We start from the raw sequence: 21,408 nt of genomic DNA, 5'->3' as shown, positions 1-21,408 counted from the left end.
CATTAAAACGGAGAGAAATAATTATCAAATAACCAATTATTGGGGAGATCTGGGTTTTTTCCCTTCCTAGGTCCTTGTTCTTTACCAGGCCAAGCCAGCAACTAAAGGACAATGTTGATGGATGAGATTGCCCAAATCCGGAAGGTACCCCACCCAATTAGAGGGTCTTTCAGAGAATTTAATCTGAGATGAATTCCAGCCCACTACATTCTACTCAGCCAGGTCCATGCAGAAGTCCACTCCCTTTTGTTTAGATTGCCGTAGGCAGGGGTAGTCTAAATAAGATATGTCTCTTTGTCCATCACTCAATCTTAGAGTGTTACATACCCTAGCCCCTCATTAGAATAAGCCCACCACTCATTATAACATTCATTATTCTCATTAATTAACCAATCAGAGTTGATTGCCCCTTCAGGAACACCCACTCTTCCAAGGGCATATAAGCATTGAGTGGGTTCCATGAGAGGTCTTTGGCATTCAAGAGTGCCACCAACCCCTTTTATTAATTATCTGCTAGCATGATTAATAAAATGATTAATTACCAAGAAACTATATTTCTCAAACTTTTTATATGTCACACAACAATATAATGTTTATATATTTATAATAATTTAATAAATGTCATAAATAAACTAAGGGACATGTCCTTTAATAGTTTAACATAAAGACATTTACTTTATCTAATCACTGGTTCTTATTTCTTTTGGGAATTAATTACACAGTTAATGCTTGTTGACTAGGCACACCCTATCTTGATATAGTCTAAAATTCAAATTTGTGAAGGGAGGTTCAAGACCCAGGATGCATGATATTATTTCTCAATTTTAATAACAAAACAGAGAGAGGCCTAAGGGCTACTAGCTGCCATTTTCCACAAAGATTTTCCCCCAATTGTTTCTTGCCCTTTTATTTTGCATGCCATGCTTTCTGTGAAGTAAAAAAGGATTTTTCTTTTTTTGTAATCTCCTTGAAGGCAGGCATTCCTTTAGGTTTTGTCTTTGAATCCCAAAAGCTAGACCAAAGTAGCTGCTGGACAAGCGCTTGTTGAGGTGGATAAATGAGAACAAATTCCTGTGATCAGTGAGAAAAACCTTTATTTTAAATGAGGAAGGCACCTGGAATCAATGAAAGGAGATATTCTATGAAGTGTCATGTTATGATCCATACCATGCACCTAAAACCGCCACACCAGTAAAAGAATTCCCATGAAGACCCACTTAAAGGGGTTTGGATAAGATAGCCTGTATTTCTGAGAATATTCCAGATTGCTTACGGGAAAAAATTTGAAAGCAGCATCGTAATTGGATATGATAGCTAATGCCATTCTACTAGTAAGAGTTCTATAATGCATTAGGAATTGTCTTATTTTCAAATAGCTGAAAACCAAAAGTAAGTATTAAAGACAGAGCCCTTTTATTCATTCTGGTGTGAACCACAAAGATCATTAAATCCCCTCAGCCCATAGCTATCATTAGACATTTGCATATGTTATTTGGATATTTAATTCCATTTTTGCTAGTTGCCATAGCAGTAGAATAATAAATATTTTAGCCAAAAGATCTTGCATCAGACATAGCTGGGAAACATGCCCATAAATACAGAAGGTAATTGACTTCTGAAGCCTTTCAGGGTTCTTGGAAATGCCATACATCTTCCATAATCTGTGGCTGGTGGGCCTCGTTCCCTTGCACTGATGTGTGGTGGGTATCTGGTTCCACAGTAATGTCCAAAGGACCTTCGTCTAGGATGGCCAGGGGGGTAGTTATGTCAGTGCCAAAGGTCTCAGTAATATCAGATGGTCCCAGGGTCATCCCTGGTTCAGAGGTTGGTGAAGTGCCTTTGAGGAGTCTCTTAATCTGCCCAGCTGGGACTCCCCCCAAGTTAGAAATGCTTCCCTTAGGGAAGGACAGGATCCCTCCCTGAGCCCAAGGGATTTCTTCTGGAAGGAAAGCTGGATTCTCAATATTTTCTGGGTTGGTTTCAGGCATAGGGGAGCCTTGAGCATCACCCTCTGCTGGGCTAGGGGGTTTGCTGGCACCGGTCGGTAGGTCATGTTCAAGAGTGAAGTCTCCTCCCATGGCTGGGTTTGGGGGCATCCCCCCGAAGTCAGACTTCATTCCTGGAAACATGGCATTATAACCCATGGGGCCACCTCTTCCTCCCTGAAAAGAATCAGAGGACAGAGATACCTGTATCACATCCTACCACTCCATGCCTTGGCTAGTGTTCAGTCTGAAGGCCATGAAATCCATTTGGAAAAGAACAGTAAATGTTTTGTTTCAAAATCTTGAGGTTGCTTTAGACTCTGTAATGACTAGCTCTATAAAGAGCATTTCCCACCAAACCGGATGGTACACACAATATTTACAAAAAGCCTGGCAGAGATCACTCTAAAAAAAATTGGACTGTGATTTCATCAGTGTAAGGATTCCTCACATCCAAGTGAGGAATTCCTCCTACCGAAGTAGGCTGATAATTTCTCTGTAACACAGAGCATTGTTTGGGGGCGCTAAGGTTAAGTGACTTGACTACCTAGGGCCTCCCAGTGGATATGGGTCAAAGATCATAGACTGCATCCTCGCTGAAATACAACATCTAATTGGGAGGGAGAAGAATATTATTAGGTAGCAACAGAGCAGTCCGAGCTCAGGTTTATGTATACAATCAACACATCTTTGTATATATGTGTTAGTTGCTTTGATACAATCAATTATAATCTGTAAATGCAGGATTGCTTTTCAATTTTGGTTCTAGTTTTTCTTTATGCTTTGAAGTTAATGATGAGATGGGGCTTAACTAATTTTGGACCCAAGTGACTCTGTTTTGGTTTTTTGAGAAATCACAAAACTGCTATAATTTGCAGAGAAAATTGAAAGCATAACAATGTTTACCTGTGGAAAAAACGTCCTCTACCCCAAATCCCATTCAAATTGATATTATTCAGTTATTAATCACTGAAAGATATATGCTATATAGCCCAATGTCATTGTCTAAAGTCTGTCTATCTCTTAGGTCTCACGTAAGCAGGGGTTTCTTAGTGATGAGAATATTTTAACTACCACGTATTTCTGTTGTTTCTTAAGAAGGAGGTTTTTATTCCTGAATCCTGTCAGTAAAATGCTTTGTTTTAGAAATGTATCCCATCAGAAGAAACTAAGTATTTCCTTTGGTTTTTCGGTTTTTGTTAGTATAAAAGAAACTCTACAGAAAAGTTCGTTTGAGTTTATGCTTAAAGATACTGATGTATCTTTGTGTGGCTCCCTCACTAGTAAAATATCTTTTAACTTTAGCTAAAAGTCTTGAAGTTCAATGGATTCAAATAGATGAAACCAAATTGGACTAACAACCTAAGGCAAAATTAAACGATGTTAATTCTTTTGATTCATTGTTTTCTTCTTCTATTGTGTGAAAATAATGGCTAACATTTATATAACTTTTAAAGTTTGCAGAGCATTTCATAAATTTTATCTCATTTGATCCTGCCAAAGATGCCCAGGACACACAAAAAGGCTAGGAACCCATTATCTAGCATCGTGTGTTCTCAATTAAATTGTGAGCACCTTGCTATCAAGGGCTGTTTTTTGCCTTTGTATTCCCATGGCCTAGCACAGTGCCTGCTGCACGCAGTTGGTGCTTCATAAAAGCTTGTTGACTTGGCTCAAACCAGTCAAGCTGTAGTCTACCTGATTGGAGCATTTTAACTACAGGCATCATGTCATGTAAACCAATGCTTGAGACTTGACAAGAAGATGAACATTTTTTATAAGACTTTGGATCTTACCCTCTCTGCTCTTTCCTCCAGTTATGAGGAAAATATTTTTCATCAAGAAAATATTGGAAACCCAAGATGTCTAGGATTCTGATTGAATCCTATGCATCCACTACTCCACAGATCTGAGCACCTGCCTGAGATTTAACATCAGGATATCCAATCAAATAGCAACATCAAAGCTGTTGCCAATTCTCCTGGACATCTAGGTGAGCTCTCATGTCTGGAGTGGAAAAACATAGCTAAACTCCCATAGCTGCATGTTTAAGGCTTAATGGAAAGCATGACCGTGGTCTGAGGTTCTGAATTGCTGACTAGGCTCATCTGAGGGTTGGCTTAAAAGCAGGGCATCACTCACCATCATTTCTTCAGAGCTTAGCATGCCAAATCTTCCTGGGGCATTCTGTTCAAAGGAAATCATGAAATGATGAAATGAGAGCCTGCCCAGTCAATTGTTCAAGGGATATCTTCTTAGGTATTGAGAAGTGAAGACTGCAAATGATTTCATTTTGCTAGAATTTTAACATGGAGGTTGTGTAGGTAGATTAGAATAGAGGGTAAGCTCTTTGAAGGCAAGGATGAGCCTCTTTCATTTTCACCTCTGTATCCTCAGTGCCTCATATATAGTAGTTTAATGATAAGGAACACTGTCTGTGTCGTTCATTGGTAATTCACCTGTAATTCATTGGTATAGGAAACTCCCAGGTGAGGGAATTCTCTTTATTAGTGCAGGTTTCCACTTTCTCTCTGGAAAGAGAGTAGGTTGATTAACTGATTCATTTTGTACAGTGCAAGGCCAAGTGGGAATTGAGGAATTATCTTCTGAATGGTCTTCTTGAAGAAATTAGAACCCAAAGTTAACTCTTGCCTCAGTGTCCCTTCAGACCTCACTTTTTGAGTACTTCCTAATGTAATTATTGTCTAATTTTGTATACTTTAGTTGTATGAGTGTATGTTATTCCTCGACTAGCCTGTAAGCTCCCTGAGGGCAAAGGCCATTTACTTTTGTATTTGCATCTCTAGCCTTGTACACATAATAGTAATTTCAATGGGTCAGTCAGTCAATAAACATTTATTATGCACTTACTATGTGCCAAGCAAGGCATCTAATAAATGCCTATTGACTGATGAGGGCAGGGACCTCATTTCATATAAACTTTGTAACTCTTCCCTATGTATGTACTATGTAAGTACTTCCCTATGTAAGTACTAGGTAGGATAGATACATAGTACACAGTACTATGTATCTATCATAGTACTCTCAGCACAAAGTAGAAGCTTAATTAATAAATATTTGTTGAATGAGATAAATTAATATAATATAGAGAAGTTGTATAATAAAAATATAGAATAATACAATTGTATGTAACACAAATGTCATGTAATAATATATTTTCTATACCTTAGAATATATACTATTTATAGATTTAAATGTAATGATGTATTATAGAGAAGCAAAAATATAGGGATTATGTATGATCTATTAAATTGAAATTATACAATTATTCAATCAAAATTTATTTAATACCTTAAGGTTTCCAAAGGCTTTCTAGACATTATCTTATTCTAGTCTCTCAATAACCCTATGAGGGAATTACTAGGAATATTGTCATGCATATTTTTAATACATGGAAGGTGAAGATCCAAAGTGAGCTGTCTAGAATCACTAGTAAATTTTTGAGTCAGGATTCTGACTTAGGTCTTCCTGACTTCAGATCTTTCACTCTGTAGAAACCACAGACCTTTCTACTTCACTTTGCTTATTAAGACATTCAACAAATATTGATTGTCACCTGCTCGGGATGATGTCTCTATGTAACTCGTACTTACCAATTGATTTGCTCTATATGGCACGTAAAACATTCTTGGATAAACCTAGACGTAAATGAAACAGACATTAGAAAAGTCTTTTTTTTTTTTTTTGGTGAGGCAATTGGGGTTAAGTGACTTGCCCAGGGTCACACAGCTAGTAAGTGTCAAGTGTCTGAAACTGGATTTGAACTCAGGTCCTCCTGACTCCAAAGCCAGAGCTCTATCCACTGTGCCACCTAGCTGCCCCTGAAAAATGTTTTCAAAGAAGAGAATGTTAAGCTGCTGTGGGCAGAGGACAAAGGATAAACAAACAACCAATAAAACAAACAAAAAAACTTACTGGGGCTTTCTCTGTTTTTTGTGTCGGTCCTTCAGAGATCAAACGTCCCATTGGAAACATCTTTACACAAAGGAGAATAAATGTTTAATGTAACACAGCTCTCGATAACACTTTAAAGTTATATAAAATAAATTGTCTAGGGCGAAAGCATGAAAAATAGCCACCCAACTTTAAAGCAAAGCAAAGAAAATAATTTTGCTTTATTGCAGATTGTGGAGGGTGGGAGGCATACAATGAGCATTTAAAACTCTTTACTTCCCCTCTTTCAATAAGAATGAACTTTAATAAATTGTGCCATTAAAATGTGTACTTACTGAATGACCCAGTTGACCTGCAAAATCCAGTTCTGGTAGCTGCATCACAAATAAATGTTTAAATTACAGAACAGCTAAAATTCTAAGCAAAGGGAATTAAGCATTCGCCTAGTCACTCCTGTTTCAAAATAGGCCTCTTTAGAAAAATTGGAAAGTGTCCCCCATTTTCTCTGGTTTTGTCTCTTACTTCTAGAATCAGAATTGGAAGGGATCCCAGAAGCCATCTTGTCACATCACCTCATGTTGGGGTTGAGAAAATGGAGGTCCAGGTCTTAGAGTTACCATCTTATTTTCTTTTTTAAAATTCTTCTTTAAAATGTTTATTTTCAGTTCCAAATTCTCTCCCTCCCTCCAGTCTCTCCCCTACCCATTGGGAAGGCAAGCAATATGATACCCATTATACATGTAAGTCATGCAAAACATATTTCTATATTAGCTATATTTCAAAAAGCCAAGCAAAATAAAGTGAAAAAAAGTTACCATCTCATTTTCAAGACTGTAATTTAGCTACAAAGGCCCATTGACCAGACCCTTGGAAATTCAACTTAATAATGCCTAGAGACAGCATGATGCAGTGGATAAAGATCTGAGCCAGGAAGAGCTGAGTTCATTCTCTGTCTGCGTGACTCTGGACAGGTCACTTCCCTTTGCAGTTCTCCAGCCAACTGTCTAAGATAACAAGTTGCAAAGAAGGCGCTGACCTTGGTAGAAGAATGACTTCACCTGGGAGCTCCTTAAGGAGCATTTTTCAGAGGAGACAATGTATGGAGTGTACTTTGCAACCTTTAAAGCACCACACGAGCATTATTACTGTCATAAATGTAAATGTGATACTGACAATAAGGCTTGGGCATTTATTATTGTCCTGGTCATAGAATGTGAGAATTGGAAATGATCTTAGATGTGGTCGAGCGCTGTGCTCTGATTTTACAAATGAAGAGACTGAGGCCCAGGGGGATACACGGTCACTTGGGGAGTTAGCAAACAGGGCAAGAAATAGGAGGATTCTTGTCTCCTGACACCCAACCCAGGGCTCTTTCCCTGTACTTTCTAGAAGATGCTCTCAGGCAGTCCATTTCTTCTCTACAGTCAAATGGAGAGACCAGCAGTCTGGGGCAAGGTCAGTTTCAATCCTGCTCAGTCCCTTTACTTTGGTGGCAAAACCGAGCAGAGAGAACCAGGAGGGGCTTTACTGGGTTACTCTATCGTGGTTGAGCACCCACTTTTGCTATCGAGCAGGAGGTTTTCTCAGGCCCTTCTGGCTCTCTTGCTCCATCTTACCACCCGAGACTGAAAGGACCTAGTGTACGATACCACCAGACTCCACGTTGATACCTGATGTAGGTAAAAGAGCTCTGGACCTAGCGTCAGAAGGGACCCAGGTTGAGATCCTGCACCTAACATTCACTAGCTGTGTGGCCTTGGGCAGATGACTTAGCAACCTCCTGGAGTCTCAGTTTCCTCATCCCTAAAATGGGGCTGATGATATCTTTGGCACTTGCCGCATAGCGTTGCGAAGATCCAGTGAGATAATGTCTATGAAGTGCTTTGAAGACCTGTCAAGCTCTCTACACAGTGTTGGAGATCTTGAGCTGGAGGGGACTTAAAGGCTGTCTGGTCCAACTGTCTTATGTTATGTTCTTTAAATAAAGGCTGTGATTTCATCGGTGCGGCAAACTCCCAGTGAGGAAACTCCCTCTACCAGTGCAGCTTCTATAGCTGTTATGTAGCTTGCTTAATTGTCTAGGTGACGGCCTAGAGTGCTGAGGAGTGTAGTGATTTACCCAGGGTCACACAGCCGATAGGGGTCAAAGGGAGAACTTAAATTCAGGTCTTCCTAACTTCAAGACTCTTTACATGACGGCATGCTGCTCCTCCCACTTTGCCCACTGCACAGATCAGGAGACCAAGTCATTACTGATGTCACACAGACAAGTGGCAGAAGCAGAATTCAAACCCAGATCCTTTGACTCAAACCCAGCACTCTTCCCACTCCACCATGCTGCCCTTGTATAAAAGGCAAGGTTTTGTTTTCATTTTGTCCAGACCTAGGATATTCTTGGGATGAGGAAACTTACTCTTCCAACACAGATCTACAACTGGTCTACAATTTAGAGAATTGCCGGTTATTGTTATTATTGTCATTATTAATCCAAATTCTTCCAATCTTGTTCAATGGTGGTCAGATAGAAATGCCCCCAGGACAAGTCACAGTAATAGAATTAGTACATAGTAATAAAAAGAGCTCATTGTGTTCAATGGTGGTCACAAGCCACAGTATTAATAATAATAATAGTTATTGTTAACAAAAATGGTTCTAATCCTTTTTTGGTGGAGTTCAGATAGAAATGATCTCAGGACAAGAAATAGTAATAAGAATAAGAATAAGGAACAATAATAAAAAGGCTCTTGTCTTATTCGATGTAGGACAGATAGAAATGCCTCCAGGATGTCATAGTAATAATAATAATATGCTGATAATAAGTAATAAAAAAGATATCATCTTGTTCAATGGAGGTCAGATAAAAATATTCCTGGGATAGTAATGATAATAATAATGATTATTATTATTAAGAAAAATAATTCTCATTTTTTGGTGAAGTTCAGATAGAAATGATCTTGGACAAGTAATAGTAATAATAATAATTATTATTAATAATAAAAAGTTCTTATCTTATTCAGTGGAGATCAGATAGAAATGCTCCTGGGACAAGCAATAATAATAATAATAATAATACCAAATTCCAATTTGTTCAATGAAGTTCATATGTAAATGCTCTTAGGACAAGTTGTTATTAGTGTAATTATTCTTTCATGCAGCTTGACAACTATGCCACTATTATGAGTGTCATTATTACTACTACACACTTTATTATTAGTATTAATGGGTGACTACAGTATCGTTACTGTTATAGTAGTAAGATGTTACTACAGTATCATTACTATACAATACTTATTGACATTAATATCATGACTACATCCTTTATTAGTAGTATTAATAAACTATAGTAATGTAACTATTCAGTAGTAATTCACTACTAAGGTATTATTACTATGCATTACTACAGTATTATTAGTATTAATGTTATTGCTATACATTTTATTATTGGTACTCATAAACAACTATAGTATTATTACTATTACAGTAGCAATGTGCTACTGTGATATTACTATCTAATGCTTATTAGTATTAATATTACTACTACATCCTTTATTCTTAGTATTTTTAAAGTGCTACAGTAGTATTACTTTTACAATAGTAATGTATGACGAAAGTGTCATTACTATAACAACACTGCAGCATTGTTAGTATTAACATTACTATTATACATCTTCTTTTTAGTATAAATACTACACATTTTGTCAGTATCAGTATTAATATCACTAGGACAATGTTATTAGTAGCATTGATACACTACTGCAAAATCATTACTATTACAATAGTAATAGGCAGCTACACTTTTATTATCATACAATACTACAGTACTAGCATTGCCACTATATGCTTTATTATAAATAATAATATTACTACTACACATCTGTTATTATTATTATTAGTATTAATAAACCACTACAGTATTATTACTATTACAATAGTAATATAAAATTAAAGTATCATTACTATAACAGTACTACAGTGTCATTATTATTACTGTGACTACTATACGTTTTATCATTAGCATCAATATTATTACCGTGCTACTACAGTGTTATTAATATACAATGCTGCAGTTTTCTTAGAATTAGTATTACTACTACACGCTTTGTTATTCGTATTGCTAATACTAATAAAATGGTTGCACTTAGAGTTACTATTACTACTAGTACTAGTACTAAAGTTTTATAGTTGTCAGGCTGCATGAAGGAGATACCATTTGCATACTCCACATCCTATGGTGGTCATAACTTAAACGAATCTCGGGGGCTTGCTTTCTCTTGGCATGTTTGTAGCTGCTGGGAGATGGTATTTGATTAAATAAGGAAACCATGCAATGACCTCGGGCCTCCCTGCCCTGCCCAAGGGCCCCCCAGGCTGCTGGCCCACTGCTCTGTCCTCTGGATGCCCTTGGTTTTGTCCTGGGTTCAGTGGAGCCTGAGGTGCCCCATGCTGGGTGGCATCCGGTGCTGGGCTGGGTTGGAGGAAAATCTTCTGTCCTGGCTTTTGGGGCTGCTGCGATGGTAGAGGAGGCGGGTGTACTGGCAAGGCATATTCATACTGCAAAGGAAGGAAAATGGAAAAGCACATGAAAGGGGTCAGGGGAGGTCAGCTGGGCGAGCATCCAGCCATGCTCCTGGGGCCAGGCGTGAGCTTGGAGTTAGTGCCACCCGCCTCATCCAGCCTCACTCTCCCTACTCCAAAATTTCAGTCCACTGTGAAACAGCAGACTTGTTTGCATACCTTGTACATACCTCCTTACTCATTCTCTCCCCTTTTAGAATAGGAGCTCTTTGAGAGCAGGGACTGTGGTTTTGCCTTTCTTTGGATTCTCAGCACTTAGAGTAGCTCCTGACACAAAATTTACCAGCTGACTAACACAATTCGATCAATTAACCAATATGCACTTATCAAACACCTCCTATGACCAAGATAGGCCAGGTAGGTGGTGCAGTGGATAGAGCACCAAGCCCGGAGTCAGGAAGACTCGTTTGCCAGAGTTCCGAATCCAGCCTTAACACTTAATAGCTGTGTGACCCTGGGCAAGTCACTTAACCCTGTTTCTCAGTTTCCTCATCTGTAAAATGAGCTGGAGGAAATGGCCAACCGCTTCAGTATCTTTGCCAAGAAAACCCCCAATGAGGTCATGAAGAGTCAGACAGGACTGAAACCACTAAACAACAAATGAAGAGGCACTGTGCTGGGTGCTGGGGGGCACAAATACGACTGGTATAGAGTGCTCCTTAGCATAAATTGACCTCTGCATATGAAGTCTGTTTCACTAGCCATTCATCCATCCATCCATCCGTCCATCCTTCCATCCATCTGTCTGTCTTTCTCTCTTGGTTATGTCTAGATCATCTATTTAAATTAAAAAATTAAAAAATATTTTATCCTGAACTTAATAAACACCAAACAAAACGAACATTTCCATTTGCAAAGTTGAGCTGAAAAAGGATTTACACATGAAGCTGCCTCCAGTACAAAGTTTGTTTTCCCTTTGAAGAACATAATAAATTCAACATGTCACTTTCAAAGCTGTCCTGCTTGTTGTATTTACTTCTGCTCTCTTCCACACATGAAAAAATGCTTCAGTGACCCTCCTTTGGTCAGCTCCATACTATCCTCTTCTCTGTACTCACATGTATACCTTCACTCCCATTAAAAAAAAGAAGAAAGTAAAAACCCTTGTGACAAATATGCCCAGCCCTGCACAGATTCCCATGCTGGATTCCTGTTTAAAAGATCATTTTTCCCCCAGACTGCTTTTCCTGGAGAATCTGTGCTGACTCTGCTAACCAGATGAAAGCTAAACTCCTTAATCTGGTGTTTTAAATTGACCTTGATTTTAGGCTCGTAGTTCGAGAGGTGGAAGGGAATATCAGAGGTTATCTACTTCAAGCTCCAACTTTTGTAGATGAGGAAGCTGAGGCACAGAGAGAAATGACTTGCCCAAGGTCTCACAGGTAGTAAGAGGCAGAGAAAGGAATTAGACCCCAATCTCACATTATTTCCACTGTACCATGATGCTGCCTTGTCCCTCCTGATTGAGCCAAACATATCTCCCAGCTCCAAATTCTTACTGTGCATATCTCAACCAGCTTTTATTAAGTGCCTACTATGTGCCTTGTCCCATACTAGGTGCTGGAAGTACAAAGATAGAAATGAATCAGCTTTTGCCCTCAAGAAGCTTCTGTTCTATCAGTAGAAACAGCATCTACTTGTTAAGGATATTTTTGTTGTTCAGTTGTTTTCAGTCATGTCCAACTCTCCATGACCCCATTTGGGGTTTTCTTGGCAAAGATACTGGAGCGGTTTGTCATTTCCTTCTGCAGCTCATTTGACAGATGAGGAAACTGAGGCAAATAGGGTGAAGTGACTTGCCCAGGGTTACACAGCTCGTAAGTGTCTGAGGCCAGATTTGGACTCAGGAAGATGAATCTTCCTGGCTCAAGACCCAGCACTCTGTGCCCTATGGCGCCACCTAGCTGCACTTCTACATCATCCCGCTTATCAGACATTTAGTTGCAGTGTTGAAGGGATGGACCCTGAGGTTTGGTATTGAGAAAGAATGGAAGCAAAGAGCTCACCTGTTGAGTCTCGTGTTCCCTTTGCTGCATCCATGGGAAGGAGGAGTGGGGTGGAAGGAGTCCATGCATCCATAAAGAGGTGAATGGTTTACCATAACCAAACCGAGAGAACTAAGGAGGGGGTGAGATAGAGAAAAGGACATCATCTTATTTCTGCAATAATAGCTAGCACTTACAGAGTGCTTTACAGATATTACTTTATTTTATCCTGGGAAATACTATTTTATACATACATATTTTCCTCACTTTATAGATGAGGAAACTGAGGCAGACAGAGGTTAAGTGACTTGCCCAAGGTCACACAGCTATTAGGTGTCTGAGGCTGGATTTGAACTTGGTCTTTCTGACTCCAGGCCTAGAAGGCTGGGAGAACTGAAAATATAGGGAGCAAAGTTAAAATTTAACTATTTAAATATCAACATTTATGTATCCCCTTAGTAGAGGCAGCATGGAATAACCAGCATTTATACACCACCTTACAGTTTGCAAAGCACTTTACGTTTGTTATTTTATTGGACCTATTTATCTATCTGGGTCCCAGGCAACTCTGATTATAAGTTACAAGCTACTGTGATTTGTGTCAATGGAAGATGTTTCTACACTTAGAATAAAACAGGCCTGGGCCACATTTATGTTCAAAATTAGTTGTTAGATAGTTATCTCATTTCTTTAAAAAAATTGCTAATAATTTTTGGCTTTACCACACAGTCATCTCCTAAGCCCTAAGTCCTCTCAATTAGACTTCCCTTGCAACAAAGACAAATAATTAAGCAAAACCAAATGGACACAATACTCGAGCCTTGCAGCACGTATGACTTTCTGTACCCGTAGTCCTCCAGGACAGGTGCTTCCTCAATTCCTCTCTGGGACTAAGATTGGTCATTTTCATTTCTCAGCTGGAGTATTATTTTCAATAACTGTTCAAACAGTTTACCAGGTATCTGCTCGATGGTGAAATTCCCCTAAGTTCGGCCAAGATCTAGTTTTAAAATCCCTGTTTGTTTTAGCTAAGGATGAAGAAGAGAGGACACTAGAGAAGACTCCTTCGACTTTTTTCTTTTTTTTTTTGTATTTAGATGATTCATCTGCTCATCTGTATCTGCAACATTTAGGGCACTTCTATTAATAGTAACCATACTACCACTACAGTTAAGAATGAGAGGGAACATTTGAAAACAGTTACCTGAGAAAGCAAGTTCAGTCCATTCAGGTTTCCCAGCTGTCTCATTGTCTATTAAGGAGAAGAAGAGTTAGAATCTGTCTCCTATGTTTTCTGGTTCTCTGTATATTCTCATCATGAATGTGAACTGATTAATAAAGTCCAAAAAGAGATCTAAGGCAAAAGCTTTGTGATGGTCAGTAGTTCAGTTCTTATTTATAGAACTTATGCAAACCTCTGTTGTTTAGTGGAGGAGCAAAACATATTTTAGTGGAAATACATTCAAATATTTTGAGTGGAAATACATTAAGTATTTTAAATAGAAATGCATTACATACATTAAAATATTTTAAGTGGAAATACGTTCAATATTTTAAGTGGAAATGCATTAAATACATTAAAATATTTTAAGTGCAAATACATTACATTTAAAGTAGAAATGCATTAAATACATTAAAATACTTTAAGTGGAAATACATTCACTTGGGGAAATTTTATGTATTTATGCTTCCCCAGGTAATTAAAAAAAAAGTTACATGTCCTCTGACTTGCTGAAAATCAGCTTGAAGATAAAAAAACATTAGAAATAAATGTCATTAGGCTGTTTTTACTTAAAAAAAGGCACTAACTGGGTCTCTAACTAAGTAGATTGTCACACAGTTCTGTACCCAAGTATTTTATGAACCAAGATTATTATTTATAAATATTACAATCAAAATGATTCTAGATTTAAAACAATTCTCTTATACTTAGAAATTATAAGAAGATAGGATATTTATGATGATAGTGTTAATAATAAATTTAGTTAGTCAACAGGCATTTATAAAGTGCCTACTATGTTTCAGCCACTGTGAAAGAGAAAGGCAGAAGCTAGTGTCTCAAAGAACTCACAGTCCGACAGGGGTGATGAAATGGATACAATTGTGTATAACAGACTAAATACAGGATATATGGGAGATAGCCATCAGGAAGCTAATATTTACCTAGTGCTTCAGGGTTTGCAAAGTATTTAACATGTTATCCTAGTCTTCACAAATATCCTGGGAGAGAGGTGCTATTATTATTATCTCCATTTTACAGGAAACAAGCACACAGAGGTTCTGACCTGCCCAGAGTCAAACAGGCAGTGTGGCTTCCTCGATAGAGAACTGACCTCAAAGCCAGGAAGCCCTGGGCTCAAGTTCTGTCTCTGATGTATACTGGTTGTGTGACCCTGGCCAGGTCTTTTAATCTCTCAGCATTCTGCCATCACTCTTGGACTGGAAATTTCAGAGAAGGTACCAACCAACTGCTTTGGTAGAGAGAGTTTCCTCACTGCTGAGATCCCTGTACTAGGTCTAGTCTTCATCTCCTTAAACCACATTGTGTCAAATGTTTTACTAAGCCCGTATTCCACAAACTGAAACCATATTAAAGTAGGAAGACCACCACCAGAACGACATAGGATATAAGCTGCTCTTACAATATAGTTTTGATGCTAAGTACAAGAGTTTTGACAGAGAGTGAATTTTATGAAAACTAGTTTTGTTTACAGCAGTTTAAAAAAGATGTCAGATGTGGTAGAGAACAAAGTACAATCTCTCTCCCCTTCTTTTTTGTTTCTCTCCAGTTCTCCTATCTGTCTCTCCTCTTTCTCTGTCTCTCTGTTTCTCCTTTCAGTCTCTCCTCTGTCTCTCTCTGTCTCTGTCTCTCTCCTCTTTGTCTCTGTCTCTCTTCTCTCTGTCTCTCTCCTTTCTCTCTGTTTCTCCTTTCTCTTTCTCCTGTCTCTCTCTTTCTCTCATCATCTCTCTCTCCTCTCTTCTCTGTCTGTCCCCTCTTTGTCTCTTCTTTCTCTTCTCCTCTCCTCTCCTCTCCTCTCCTCTCCTCTCCTCTCCTCTCCTCTCCTCTCCTCTCCTCTCCTCTCCTCTCCTCTCCTCTCCTCTCCTCTCCTCTCCTCTCCTCTCCTCTCTCTTTTTCTCTTTGTCTCTCCTTTCTCTCTCTCCCTCTCTTCTCTCTCTCTATCTTAGCCTCTCTTCTCTCTCTCTGTTTTTCTCTATGTCTCTGTCTTTCTGTCTCTGTCTGTCTCTCTGGGCTTCCTTCTAGCTGTAACTCTATGAAACTCTGGGCAGGGCTACCTTTACAATTCAGTTATCAGAACACTTTGGTTCACTGGTGTCTCAAAGAATAAATCGGTGAGTTCTGTCCACGTTTCAGGCTGAAGAACGGGACTACCAGAGCGACCTCTCAGAAAGCTCCCTCGTTTCCTCGCAGGCTATGCAGAAGGCAAGAACAAACACACCGAGAGACAGCTTTGATGCAATAGCACCATCTGTTGACCATAATTCTCTGAGAGCCGACCAACTGCCGCTCCAGGTTTGAGTTAAGGACATCTAGTGGATTTGTCACCATGTTTCTCGCCTGAGAAATAGGACAGTTTAAATGCAATGCAAACGCTGAAAATATCTACCTCAAGGCTTAAGCTCCCCAGTCCGGTTGCTGCAGCTTGCTGAGGAAATACCTGCAATGAGACAAAAGTCATTAGATTTAACCTTTGTGGCTGAAGGATGAAGAGCTGTCACTGGGGCCATCTGAGATGGATTAGATACTAGACAAAAGGAGATGGAGGCTGATGAAGATGGGAATTCTTGGAGCCTTTCCTTATCCTCTTCTTCCAGCTCCAAGTGCCCTCCCTTCCTCCCTCCCTATCTACTTTGGACTGAAATCTTTTGTATTTATTCCCTTCATATTGATTCTGTATATATTTATACGTGGGCTTGTCTCCCTTATTTGATTGTAAACTCCTTGGGATTAAGGATTGACTGCTTCTTTGTATTTTAATACATAGCACTTAGCACAGTTCCTGGTATGTAGTAGGTGCTTAATAAATTAATAAATCCTAGTTGATTGATATAAGGAATTTCTGTTTATCTCCATTCACATCACACAAGTGCTATTTTATGTAGTTTTTTCCTCATCCTAGAATTGTTTTGCTTGAAGTTAAAATTATTTTAGTTGAACAAATGAAATTTGAAAACAAGGGAAAATAAGAGAATTCAGTGACACAGAATTATTATTGAATGTTAATTCAGAGAGGTCAGTGCAGGGATTTTTGACATTCATCTACCAAGAAAGTGCAGGGGTTTGGAGAAGAGCTCACTGTGAAATATAGATGTGATAGAGTGGAAAGTGGGCTGGATGTGGAGATGTAGGGCTTGGGCTGGAATACAGAATCTTCCATTCACTATTTGTGTGAGTTTGGGCAAGTGAGTTCCTCTGTCTGGGCCTCAGTTTCTCCTGTAAAAGAAGGGACTTGGATTGGATGGTCTCTAAGGGCCCCCCCAGCTCTAAGTCTATGACACGAGGAGGAAAAAGGTGGACATGATGTGAAGGTTTTGTTTTCTTCAGCAAGGCTGTGTAGTGGATAGAATGCTGGCCTTCATGCCTTAGACACTTACTAGCTCAGTGACCCTAGGCAACTCACTTAACCTCTATCTGCCTCAGTTTACTCATCTGTACAATGGGGATAAGAATAGCACCCATTTTCCAGGGCTACTGTGAGGATCAAATGAGATAATAATTGTGAAGTATTAGACAACGCCTGACACATAATAAGTACTATATAAATGTTAACTGTTATTGTTGTTATTATTGTTATAGCTAGGTGGCGCTGCAGTGGATAGAGTGCCAGGCCTGGAGTCAGGAAGACTCTTCCTTAATTCAAATACAGCCTCAGACACTTACTAGCTCTGTGACCCTGGGCAAGTCACTTAATCCTGTTTGCCTCAGTTTCCTCATCTGTAAAGAGATCTGGAGAAGGAAACGGTAAACCATTCCAGTATATTTGCCTAGAAAATCCTAAATGGAGTCATGAAGAGTCAGACACAACTGAAAATGACTGAACAACAACATTGTTATTATTACTTGTGAAATACTTAGCACAGTTCCTGAAACATAGTAAGTGATATATAAATACTCCTTCCTTTCCCTTTTCTTCCCTATTCTGTGAATATATTTAAAGCCTAATTATATTAATTAATATAATATGTTAATATTAATATAATTAGCAGTAATGATAATGATATAATTAAATAATTACATTTAAATATATTTCAATATTTGTTCAAATTTGTCGTATTTGTTCAAAATGACTCTTTGTTTCAATTAAATTTTGTTTTCCCAAATGATTACACCAAGTCATATTATATCATTGTACTGTTTTTTTTTTAAGAGTGGTATTATTGAGTGTTAATTCAGAGAGGTCAGTGCAGGGATTTTTGACATTCATCTACTAAGAAAGTGCAGGGGTTTGGAGAAGAGCTCACTGTGAACCAACTTACCTGTTTTATTGGCACTGCAAAACTTGTTCCCAAAAGGCACAGAATCAGTAGCAAGTCCTTCATTTTAAAAAGTGATTTCTGGAAGAGAGTTGAGTTGGGAGATTGTGGTCAGTTTCATTAAAAATCAGCTTACTCAGGATTGTATTTACACTCTGACAAAGTAACCAGTTGAAATATGAACAATTCAGTCTTGATGCCCAAATGATGAATTTGATTTTGAAAAAAATGAGTGGGCAGATTAATTTGGTCCAAATTGTTGAACTATTTGTATAAAGCTCAAATAAACCAAGGCAGTAATTTAACAGCATCAGCCTCTTTGGTCACCCATGGCGTAGGTTTCATTTGGTACAGAGTATGTCTTGGTGCAGTGTGTGATGGTTTGGTTAATGCCTTCCACAAAAAACGTGACAATGGTCCACTAAGCATCTCGCTTGCCAAGAGGCACCCCCACATAGCAGGGAAGCAAATTGTAAAATGCAAATGAATTATGGATGTAACAATGGAATATTTGCACAAAGACGTAAGACAACATTTGTATTGCATTTGGTAGGTCTAAAAAACATCACTTTCTAAGCGGGCGGGTGGAGGGGGGAGGAAATGAAACATTTTGTTCGTATTCATTTCAATGAAAAATCCTATAGAAGAAAAGGGTCTCCTCTTTCTCAAACGACCTCCTTGACTTTGTACTGTGGGTTCAAGAGGCTAGGAAGACATTAACTTTAAAGACTTCCCCGGTATTGTGAGAGCCCCTAACCCTAACCCTAACCCTAAATGCCATTTGCTAAGCACTCACTGTCTGCCAGGCACTGTGCTAAGCAGCTAGAGATACAAAGAGAAGCAAGAATCTGTCTCTTCTGTCAAGGAGCTCACAGATGACTGGGAGAGACAGCCTGCAACTAGGACGTCCCAAAAGCCTTAGAGTAATTTTAAGGTATTAAACCTATAGATTATTTTAGGTATAAAACCAAAAAACCTCCTGGAGACTTTTGCAACATCATCTATACTGTGTAAATTGAGAATAATCTCAGAGGGAAGACCACTGAGATTAAAGAGGACTGGGAAAGGTTTTTGCGAAAGGCAGCGTGGTACAAAGTAAATGATAATAGACCCAAAGTCAGGGTTCAAAAACTGCCTTAAAAACTTCGAAGCTGTGTGACCCTGGCACTTACTGTCTCCCCCCCCCTCCAACTGTGCCTCAGCTTCCTCATCAGCAAAATGGACAGACTGAACGAGATGGTCTCTAAGTCCCTTCCAGCTCTAGCTCTCTGATCCTAAGAGTCCATAAGGAGCTAGATTGGTAAGAGAACTCTTTGTTTTCTAATACTATTCTTAAGTAGAGGCTGTCACCAATAGGCTCATGACAGATCTTGTCTTGCTGTCCTGGTGGAATGGTAATCAAACTCACAGTTGATAATAGTAAACATTCTTGGATTCCTCATACAATGATCATAATTCCCCTTTATAAAAATCGTCCCAAGGCAGCAGAAGCCACAACCCCGCACACACGTGGAAGCTAACAAAACCCATTTTACCTTCACTGCTGGCTTGTGCCTTGTTCCCAGAGCCTGGAGATACCAGTCAAGAGACCTCTAAGAAAAAGAAGAATTAAAAGGTTTTCAGATCATCTGGGCCTCTGTCTCTCTTTGTCTCTTTCAGGGGGAGAATAGAAACCTGTATTTAAAGTACCAGTCCACCAATGAACTTGAAGCAACAAGGGCGAGAAGGCTCTCCTTCAATTAACGTCCACACCCTCTCATTGCATGGAAGGCTCTGCCCCATACAGTCTCATTATTTTTAATTATCTCTCAGCCCCTATATTTATTTGAAAAATAAAGTCAGGAAGAAAGTCAGTGAATAACAGACATTTGCACTTGAGCTCTGAAGACAATCATTTTGGAAAGCTGGGGGAATCTGTGCTAAATGAGTCCAGGAGAAGCTATTGTCCACACTGGGGATTTTCAGTAGGAAGCCAAAGCCCAAGACTTGGGGCCACCTGGAAGCTGCTATTGAAACGAGTGCCAATTCTGTCCCGGAGAACTTTTATTTCACCAGCACTTGAACTCAAAGCAAAGGGCACCAACTATTGTTTGTTCATCTTTAAAATTTTTGTTTTTTAATCTTTTCAATTAACATTAACACAAATTTACATTAATCAATCAATAAACATTTATCAAGCCTTCCACGAGCCAGGCACTGTGCTGAGAGTTGGGGAAACAAAAAGAGGCATAAGGTATCCTCTTAATTAAATTAACATTAAATTAAATATTTATTTTTTCCCCTGCAGTAGGAAAAAGCAAATGAAAACCAAACACTTGTAACAAATATGCCTAGTCAAGCAAAATCACTTCCCACACTGGTCATGTCCAAACTGTTATCTCAGCCTGTGTCTCCTCAGGCAGTGGGCAGAGTGCATCATCACTGATCCCTGGAATTGTGGCCGGTCATCACCAAGTATCTATGTGTTTAACATCTTCCCTCTCTGGCTTTGGGGGGGTGGTGCTGGGCAAGGACAGACAGATTAGTATTTGATGATGAGATTCACATCCTTCTTTCCTCCATTTCCAAATATTTAAAAGACATTTTTGATGCCAGTCTTGATGATAGTTCCAATTAATGTACTGATTTTAGAGTTAGAAAGTTATTTCTTGTATGGTAGGTGGTAAAAACTATCGTCCTTATTGTTTAGTTGTGTTCAACTCTTTGGGACCCCATTTGGGATTTTCTTGGCAAAGATACTAGAGTGGTTTGCCATTTTCTTCTCCATTTCATTTTACAAATGAGGAAACAGAGGCAAACAAAGTTAAGTGCCCAAGGTCATGCAGCTAGGAAGTGTCTGAGACCAAATTTGAATTCACAAAGATGAGCCTTCCTGACTCTAGGTCTTATACTCTATCCACTGTGCCATCTAGCTGCCCTGTCCTTGAGGATACTGAGTCTCAGAAAAGGAAAGTGACTTGTTCAGGGTTACATTGTCAGATTTTAAATCTGGGTCTCTCCAGACTCTAGATCAATCAATCAATCAACAGCATTATTAAGTATCTGCTATGTACCAGACCTGGCAATAGGCAAGAAGTAAATAGATCACTAAGAATGGAACAATCTTTATACTCAAGAAGTTTACATTCTAATAGGAGAGACAATACATACACATCAGTAGAAACGTGTACATATTTAAATATATCTAGAATGAATATACATATATACTTTTTAAACAAATATAAGATTAACACAAAGTCAGTAAATACAAAGTTATGCAGGAGGGCATTAGCATTCGAGGGGATCAAGAAAAGCTTTGTGTGGAAGGTGGTGAGATTGAATCATGAAGGGAGAGAGGGGAATTCTTTGTGATGGAGGTGACAAGGGGGCACATTCCAGGCCTGGAGCACAGCCATTCCAGAGGAACGGAGATGGGAAGTGAACGTGAAGAACTGAGAAAACATCAGTTTGGCTGG

At 39.0% G+C, this 21,408-nt stretch overlaps 1 protein-coding gene across 1 annotated transcript; it reads right to left on the bottom strand.

The window, feature by feature from the left end:
- Positions 1-1,077: 1,077 nt before the first annotated feature.
- On the bottom strand, positions 1,078-19,735 carry AMBN (ameloblastin). The gene is made up of 12 exons (XM_020988269.2): positions 19,643-19,735; positions 19,489-19,545; positions 17,957-18,034; positions 16,087-16,137; positions 13,665-13,712; positions 12,482-12,592; positions 10,233-10,451; positions 6,236-6,274; positions 5,922-5,981; positions 5,600-5,644; positions 4,128-4,172; positions 1,078-2,162 (listed from the first exon to the last, which is right to left on the bottom strand). Exons 1-12 carry the CDS (start codon positions 19,733-19,735, stop codon positions 1,626-1,628), a joined length of 1,383 nt encoding a protein of 460 aa, XP_020843928.1. The 3' UTR covers positions 1,078-1,625.
- Between the last annotated feature and the right edge of the window lie 1,673 nt (positions 19,736-21,408).

The sequence above is a fragment of the Phascolarctos cinereus genome, unplaced genomic scaffold (genome assembly GCF_003287225.1).
Source record: "Phascolarctos cinereus isolate Bilbo 61053 unplaced genomic scaffold, phaCin_HiC Scaffold_9;HRSCAF=440, whole genome shotgun sequence".
NCBI classification, from domain to species: Eukaryota; Metazoa; Chordata; class Mammalia; order Diprotodontia; family Phascolarctidae; genus Phascolarctos; species Phascolarctos cinereus.
The sequence above is the reverse complement of the archived record's forward strand: the minus strand, read 5'-3'. Positions and strand labels throughout refer to the sequence as shown.

Excerpts from the sequence above, each read along its gene's own strand:
- AMBN (XM_020988269.2), bottom strand. The coding sequence starts at position 19,735 with ATGGGGCAGAGCCTTCCATGCAATGAGAGGGTGTGGACGTTAATTGAA. Across the intron at positions 5,645-5,921 it reads AAAAAACAGAGAAAGCCCCA|GTTTATCCAAGAATGTTTTA; the intron begins GTAAGTTTTTTT and ends ATTTACGTCTAG. Across the intron at positions 4,173-5,599 it reads CATATAGAGCAAATCAATTG|AATGCCCCAGGAAGATTTGG; the intron begins GTAAGTACGAGT and ends TCCTTTGAACAG.